At 47.7% G+C, this 8,404-nt stretch overlaps 3 protein-coding genes across 3 annotated transcripts; all 3 read right to left on the reverse strand.

The window, feature by feature from the left end:
* Positions 1-3,163: 3,163 nt before the first annotated feature.
* LOC149725983 (uncharacterized) lies at positions 3,164-3,795 on the reverse strand. The gene is made up of 2 exons (XM_089889710.1): positions 3,686-3,795; positions 3,164-3,634 (listed from the first exon to the last, which is right to left on the reverse strand). The coding sequence occupies exons 1-2, from the start codon at positions 3,758-3,760 to the stop codon at positions 3,233-3,235; spliced, it is 477 nt and encodes a 158-aa protein (XP_089745836.1). The 5' UTR covers positions 3,761-3,795; the 3' UTR covers positions 3,164-3,232.
* Positions 3,796-5,353: 1,558 nt separating this feature from the next.
* Positions 5,354-5,985, reverse strand: LOC149725984 (uncharacterized). The gene is made up of 2 exons (XM_089889708.1): positions 5,876-5,985; positions 5,354-5,824 (listed from the first exon to the last, which is right to left on the reverse strand). Exons 1-2 carry the CDS (start codon positions 5,948-5,950, stop codon positions 5,423-5,425), a joined length of 477 nt encoding a protein of 158 aa, XP_089745834.1. The 5' UTR covers positions 5,951-5,985; the 3' UTR covers positions 5,354-5,422.
* Positions 5,986-7,546: 1,561 nt separating this feature from the next.
* LOC149725985 (uncharacterized) lies at positions 7,547-8,183 on the reverse strand. Its single transcript, XM_089889768.1, has 2 exons — positions 8,069-8,183; positions 7,547-8,017 (listed from the first exon to the last, which is right to left on the reverse strand). The coding sequence occupies exons 1-2, from the start codon at positions 8,141-8,143 to the stop codon at positions 7,616-7,618; spliced, it is 477 nt and encodes a 158-aa protein (XP_089745894.1). The 5' UTR covers positions 8,144-8,183; the 3' UTR covers positions 7,547-7,615.
* Between the last annotated feature and the right edge of the window lie 221 nt (positions 8,184-8,404).

Raw genomic sequence — 8,404 nt, forward strand, 5'->3', positions numbered from 1 at the left:
CCTAACCCCTAACCCCTAACCCCTAACCCCTAACCCCTAACCCTAACCCCTAACCCCTAACCCCTAACCCCTAACCCCTAACCCCTAACCCTAACCCTAACCCTAACCCCTAACCCCTAACCCTAACCCCTAACCCCTAACCCCTAACCCCTAACCCTAACCCTAACCCTACCCCTAACCCCTAACCCCTAACCCTAACCCCTAACCCCTAACCCTAACCCTAACCCTAACCCCTAACCCCTAACCCCTAACCCCTAACCCTAACCCCTAACCCTAACCCCTAACCCCTAACCCCTAACCCCTAACCCCTAACCCCTAACCCTAACCCCTAACCTAACCCTAACCCTAACCCCTAACCCCTAACCCCTAACCCCTAACCCCTAACCCTAACCCCTAACCCCTAACCCCTAACCCCTAACCCTAACCCTAACCCTAACCCCTAACCCCTAACCCTAACCCCTAACCCCTAACCCCTAACCCCTAACCCCTAACCCCTAACCCCTAACCCCTAACCCTAACCCCTAACCCCTAACCCTAACCCCTAACCCCTAACCCCTAACCCCTAACCCCTAACCCCTAACCCCTAACCCTAACCCCTAACCCCTAACCCCTAACCCCTAACCCCTAACCCCTAACCCCTAACCCCTAACCCCTAACCCCTAACCCCTAACCCCTAACCCCTAACCCCTAACCCCTAACCCCTAACCCCTAACCCCTAACCCCTAACCCCTAACCCCTAACCCCTAACCCCTAACCCCTAACCCCTAACCCCTAACCCTAACCCCTAACCCCTAACCCCTAACCCCTAACCCCTAACCCCTAACCCTAACCCTAACCCCTAACCCCTAACCCCTAACCCCTAACCCCTAACCCCTAACCCCTAACCCCTAACCCCTAACCCTAACCCCTAACCCCTAACCCCTAACCCTAACCCCTAACCCCTAACCCCTAACCCCTAACCCCTAACCCCTAACCCTAACCCCTAACCCCTAACCCCTAACCCCTAACCCTAACCCCTAACCCCTAACCCCTAACCCCTAACCCCTAACCCCTAACCCCTAACCCCTAACCCCTAACCCCTAACCCCTAACCCCTAACCCCTAACCCTAAAACCCCTAACCCCTAACCCTAACCCCTAACCCCTAACCCTAACCCCTAACCCTAACCCCTAACCCTAACCCTAACCCCTAACCCCTAACCCCTAACCCCTAACCCCTAACCCTAACCCCTAACCCCTAACCCCTAACCCCTAACCCCTAACCCTAACCACCAACCACCAAACCCCTAACCCCCTAACCCCTAACCCCTAACCCTAACCCCTAACCCTAACCCCTAACCCTAACCCCTAACCCCTAACCCTAACCCCTAACCCCTAACCCCTAACCCTAACCCCTAACCCCTAACCCCCAACCCCCCTAACCCCCAACCCCCCTAACCCCTAACCCCTAATCCCCCGGCTAATTCCCCCCAGTAACTATTTCCCCCCGGCTATTCCCCCCCCGTGACTATTCCCCGGCTAACCCCTAACCCCAACCACCAACCACCAACCACCAACCACCAACCACCAACCACCAACACCAACCCCAACCACCAACCCCAACCACCAACCACCAACCACCAACCACCAACCACCAACCACCAACCACCAACCACCAACCCCAACCCCAACCACCAACCACCAAACCCCTAACCCCCTAACCCTAAAAACCCCTAACCCCTACCCCTAACACGCTAACACGATGGTCACAGGGGGGAATAGTCATGGGGGGAATAGCTGGGGGGGAATAGCCGGGGGGGAATAGCCGGGGAGAAATAGCCGGGAGGAAATAGCCGGGAGGAAATAGCCGGGGGGAAAAGCCGGGGGGAAAATAGCCGGGGGAAAATAGCCGGGGGGAAAGAGCCGGGGGGAATAGTCACGGGGGGAATGGTTACGGGGGGAACTAGCCAAGGGGGGAATAGTCTTGGGGGGAAATAGCCGGGGGGGAATAGTCATCGGGGGAAATAGCCGATGGGGAAAGGTCACGGGGGAACTAGCCGGGGGGAAATAGCCGGGGGGAAATAGCCGGGGGGAAATAGCCGGGGGGGATATAGTCTTGGGGGGGAAATAGTCGGAGGGGAATAGTCTTGGGGGGGAAAGAGCCGGTGGGGAATAGTCACGGGGGGGAATAGTCTTGGGGGGGGATTAGCCGGTGGGGAATAGTCATTGGGGGGAATTAGCCGGGGGGAAATAGCAGGTTACGGCTCAAGCAGTGTCTTAAATAGTGTATGAAAAGCTCCTTCTTCTGGCCTGGTCTGACAGATTGGATGTACCCAGAACCGTCTTTCACTTTCAAGGTTATTTCTTTGTTTCCAGAGATAGTATACTGCGATCACTTCTTTTGTCTCAGCCGTAATCATCGCCATATTCACGTTCAGCTATTTTGCTAACGATCGCCTGGTCGCGTGAAGCCAATAAAGCAAAATTGCGGTGTGAATTGGCAAAACTGCTTTAAAGCGGATTTGACTAAAAGCGCGCGATAAAGCGTGACTTATAAAGCAAAATGTTTTATCGGTGGGAATTCGCCCTAATCCTGACAAACAGTCGCTGTCTTACATCAGCGACTTCTAGAAACTTCGATCTCGGTTTGGCGCGCTTTCCCGCCAATTATTTAACCTTTGACCCCAAGAAGTCGAATCAACTTCTTACGTCATACAAATGTCGAATTCGCCAAAAGCTTAAACTTGTTTTAGATTTCGACAATAATCAAAAGTTATAACGATACAGTGAACTGAACTATTACTTTACCGACATTAGAGATGCGCGTTCTATTCTTTTTTATTTCTGTGGTTGCCATAGATTATAGAAGTGCAGTGTCTACAACTCCCCGATGTAAAATTCTCTCTAGCAAAACTAGCGGATTAAATACAGCAACATGTTAGTTTTAAACAAACTATTTAAAAGATTTTAAACGCGGGTGGTTAGCTTGGCTACTGTAGCGTTTAACACGTCACAATCACGTGATAACTGTGGAATGTGACGTAGTACACATGACGACATGTGCAACGTGTGTGACGTATTGTAGGGATGACGTAAGAAAAGCCCACGGCGCCAAGTGACCAGCATTATGATTGATATACAGCCATACGAACAACAAACCCTTTAAAATATAAACATCTGCAGGAATACACGCAGTGTATTTTATTAATATTTTGTTGGTAAATAAAATTGCACGTTGACTCTGAAAATAATTATCTATAAGTCGGTTTCAAGATATGGCTTAGGAAAGACATTCCCTAAAGACGAACGATTCGGGAAAACGCGTCTTGGTTTTGCCTTCGGTGACGTCATAATCATTTGTGGTGACGTCACGGTATCAATTATTCGATGAAAATCAATTTGGTTGAAAGCACGTGAACGAGGCCGCGATATATTATTGTTGTTCGTATTCGATGTAGGGGAATCCCTAGTATTTATATGATCTTTATCACCATCTAGCAAGTGAATGCGCGGGCGTTGTTTGTTTGACATTCGCCGTATGGTGGCGACGTCTGCAACTAATGATGGATGTTGGTGTAACCAGTCATGCATGGTGTCACTACTTAGATGTGGCAGGGATAAAAGTTCGTTGAAATAATTTAGTTCTTGTTCTTTAGCCTGTAAATAATAAATAATTAAATTCAAATTAACATTTGATCTTTACCTAACCTTTAGCTCTCTCTTTAGCGCCCTCAAGCGAAGCAATTTTTCATTTTTAACCGGGTCACGTGACAACAACGTCATTTTTCGTCGCAACGTCACGTGTCGAATGACGTCATCATTATTACCACCAACATATTACCACCAACCCCAACCCCAACCCCCAACCACCAACCACCAACCACCAACCACCAAACCCCTAACCCCCTAACCCTAAAAACCCCTAACCCCTACCCCCTAACACGTTAACACGATGGTCACAGGGGGAATAGTCATGGGGGGAATAGCTGGGGGGGAATAGCCGGGGGGGAATAGCCGGGGAGAAATAGCCGGGAGGAAATAGCCGGGAGGAAATAGCCGGGGGGGAAAAGCCGGGGGGAAAATAGCCGGGGGAAAATAGCCGGGGGAAAGAGCCGGGGGGAATAGTCACGGGGGGGAATGGTTACGGGGGGAACTAGCCAAGGGGGGAATAGTCTTGGGGGAAATAGCCGGGGGGAATAGTCATCGGGGGGAAATAGCCGATGGGGAAAGGTCACGGGGGAACTAGCCGGGGGGGAAATAGCCGGGGGGAAATAGCCGGGGGGGAAATAGCCGGGGGGATATAGTCTTGGGGGGGAAATAGTCGGAGGGGAATAGTCTTGGGGGGGAAAGAGCCGGTGGGGAATAGTCACGGGGGGGAATAGTCTTGGGGGGGGATTAGCCGGTGGGGAATAGTCATTGGGGGGAATTAGCCGGGGGGAAATAGCAGGTTACGGCTCAAGCAGTGTCTTAAATAGTGTATGAAAAGCTCCTTCTTCTGGCCTGGTCTGACAGATTGGATGTACCCAGAACCGTCTTTCACTTTCAAGGTTATTTCTTTGTTTCCAGAGATAGTATACTGCGATCACTTCTTTTGTCTCAGCCGTAATCATCGCCATATTCACGTTCAGCTATTTTGCTAACGATCGCCTGGTCGCGTGAAGCCAATAAAGCAAAATTGCGGTGTGAATTGGCAAAACTGCTTTAAAGCGGATTTGACTAAAAGCGCGCGATAAAGCGTGACTTATAAAGCAAAATGTTTTATCGGTGGGAATTCGCCCTAATCCTGACAAACAGTCGCTGTCTTACATCAGCGACTTCTAGAAACTTCGATCTCGGTTTGGCGCGCTTTCCCGCCAATTATTTAACCTTTGACCCCAAGAAGTCGAATCAACTTCTTACGTCATACAAATGTCGAATTCGCCAAAAGCTTAAACTTGTTTTAGATTTCGACAATAATCAAAAGTTATAACGATACAGTGAACTGAACTATTACTTTACCGACATTAGAGATGCGCGTTCTATTCTTTTTTATTTCTGTGGTTGCCATAGATTATAGAAGTGCAGTGTCTACAACTCCCCGATGTAAAATTCTCTCTAGCAAAACTAGCGGATTAAATACAGCAACATGTTAGTTTTAAACAAACTATTTAAAAGATTTTAAACGCGGGTGGTTAGCTTGGCTACTGTAGCGTTTAACACGTCACAATCACGTGATAACTGTGGAATGTGACGTAGTACACATGACGACATGTGCAACGTGTGTGACGTATTGTAGGGATGACGTAAGAAAAGCCCACGGCGCCAAGTGACCAGCATTATGATTGATATACAGCCATACGAACAACAAACCCTTTAAAATATAAACATCTGCAGGAATACACGCAGTGTATTTTATTAATATTTTGTTGGTAAATAAAATTGCACGTTGACTCTGAAAACATTTATCTATAAGTCGGTTTCAAGATATGGCTTAGGAAAGACATTCCCTAAAGACGAACGATTCGGGAAAACGCGTCTTGGTTTTGCCTTCGGTGACGTCATAATCATTTGTGGTGACGTCACGGTATCAATTATTCGATGAAAATCAATTTGGTTGAAAGCACGTGAACGAGGCCGCGATATATTATTGTTGTTCGTATTCGATGTAGGGGAATCCCTAGTATTTATATGATCTTTATCACCATCTAGCAAGTGAATGCGCGGGCGTTGTTTGTTTGACATTCGCCGTATGGTGGCGACGTCTGCAACTAATGATGGATGTTGGTGTAACCAGTCATGCATGGTGTCACTACTTAGATGTGGCAGGGATAAAAGTTCGTTGAAATAATTTAGTTCTTGTTCTTTAGCCTGTAAATAATAAATAATTAAATTCAAATTAACATTTGATCTTTACCTAACCTTTAGCTCTCTCTTTAGCGCCCTCAAGCGAAGCAATTTTTCATTTTTAACCGGGTCACGTGACAACAACGTCATTTTTCGTCGCAACGTCACGTGTCGAATGACGTCATCATTATTACCACCAACATATTACCACCAACCCCCAACCCCCAACCCCCAACCACCAACCACCAACCACCAACCACCAAACCCCTAACCCCCTAACCCTAAAAACCCCTAACCCCTACCCCCTAACACGTTAACACGATGGTCACAGGGGGGAATAGTCATGGGGGGAATAGCTGGGGGGGAATAGCCGGGGGGGAATAGCCGGGGAGAAATAGCCGGGAGGAAATAGCCGGGAGGAAATAGCCGGGGGGGAAAAGCCGGGGGGAAAATAGCCGGGGGAAAATAGCCGGGGGGAAAGAGCCGGGGGGATAGTCACGGAGGGGAATGGTTACGGGGGGAACTAGCCAAGGGGGGAATAGTCTTGGGGGGAAATAGGGGGGGAATAGTCATCGGGGGGAAATAGCCGATGGGGAAAGGTCACGGGGGAACTAGCCGGGGGGAAATAGCCGGGGGGAAATAGCCGGGGGGGAAATAGCCGGGGGGATATAGTCTTGGGGGGGAAATAGTCGGGGGGATATAGTCTTGGGGGGGAAATAGTCGGAGGGGAATAGTCTTGGGGGGGAAAGAGCCGGTGGGGAATAGTCACGGGGGGGAATAGTCTTGGGGGGGGATTAGCCGGGGGGAATAGTCATTGGGGGGAATTAGCCGGGGGGAAATAGCAGGTTACGGCTCAAGCAGTGTCTTAAATAGTGTATGAAAAGCTCCTTCTTCTGGCCTGGTCTGACAGATTGGATGTACCCAGAACCGTCTTTCACTTTCAAGGTTATTTCTTTGTTTCCAGAGATAGTATACTGCGATCACTTCTTTTGTCTCAGCCGTAATCATCGCCATATTCACGTTCAGCTATTTTGCTAACGATCGCCTGGTCGCGTGAAGCCAATAAAGCAAAATTGCGGTGTGAATTGGCAAAACTGCTTTAAAGCGGATTTGACTAAAAGCGCGCGATAAAGCGTGACTTAGAATAGTAATCCTGACAAACAGTCGCTGTCTTACATCAGCGACTTCTGGAAACTTCGATCTCGGTTTGGCGCGCTTTCCCGCCAATTATTTAACCTTTGACCCCAAGAAGTCGAATCAACTTCTTACGTCATACAAATGTCGAATTCGCCAAAAGCTTAAACTTGTTTTAGATTTCGACAATAATCAAAAGTTATAACGATACAGTGAACTGAACTATTACTTTACCGACATTAGAGATGCGCGTTCTATTCTTTTTTATTTCTGTGGTTGCCATAGATTATAGAAGTGCAGTGTCTACAACTCCCCGATGTAAAATTCTCTCTAGCAAAACTAGCGGATTAAATACAGCAACATGTTAGTTTTAAACAAACTATTTAAAAGATTTTAAACGCGGGTGGTTAGCTTGGCTACTGTAGCGTTTAACACGTCACAATCACGTGATAACTGTGGAATGTGACGTAGTAAACATGACGACATGTGCAACGTGTGTGACGTATTGTAGGGATGACGTAAGAAAAGCCCACGGCGCCAAGTGACCAGCATTATGATTGATATACAGCCATACGAACAACAAACCCTTTAAAATATAAACATCTGCAGGAATACACGCAGTGTATTTTATTAATATTTTGTTGGTAAATAAAATTGCACGTTGACTCTGAAAACATTTATCTATAAGTCGGTTTCAAGATATGGCTTAGGAAAGACATTCCCTAAAGACGAACGATTCGGGAAAACGCGTCTTGGTTTTGCCTTCGGTGACGTCATAATCATTTGTGGTGACGTCACAGTATCAATTATTCGATGAAAATCAATTTGGTTGAAAGCACGTGAACGAGGCCGCGATATATTATTGTTGTTCGTATTCGATGTAGGGGAATCCCTAGTATTTATATGATCTTTATCACCATCTAGCAAGTGAATGCGCGGGCGTTGTTTGTTTGACATTCGCCGTATGGTGGCGACGTCTGCAACTAATGATGGATGTTGGTGTAACCAGTCATGCATGGTGTCACTACTTAGATGTGGCAGGGATAAAAGTTCGTTGAAATAATTTAGTTCTTGTTCTTTAGCCTGTAAATAATAAATATTTAAATTCAAATTAACATTTGATCTTTACCTAACCTTTAGCTCTCTCTTTAGCGCCCTCAAGCGAAGCAATTTTTCATTTTTAACCGGGTCACGTGACAACAACGTCATTTTTCGTCGCAACGTCACGTGTCGAATGACGTCATCATTATTACCACCAACATATTACCACCAACCCCCAACCCCCAACCCCCAACCACCAACCACCAACCACCAACCACCAAACCCCTAACCCCCTAACCCTAAAAACCCCTAACCCCTACCCCCTAACACGCTAACACGATGGTCACAGGGGGGAATAGTCATGGGGGAATAGCTGGGGGGGAATAGCCGGGGGGGAATAGCCGGGGAGAAATAGCCGGGAGGAAATAG

The sequence above is a fragment of the Ciona robusta genome, chromosome 12 (assembly GCF_009617815.1).
Source record: "Ciona robusta chromosome 12, ASM961781v2".
Taxonomy (NCBI): domain Eukaryota; kingdom Metazoa; phylum Chordata; class Ascidiacea; order Phlebobranchia; family Cionidae; genus Ciona; species Ciona robusta.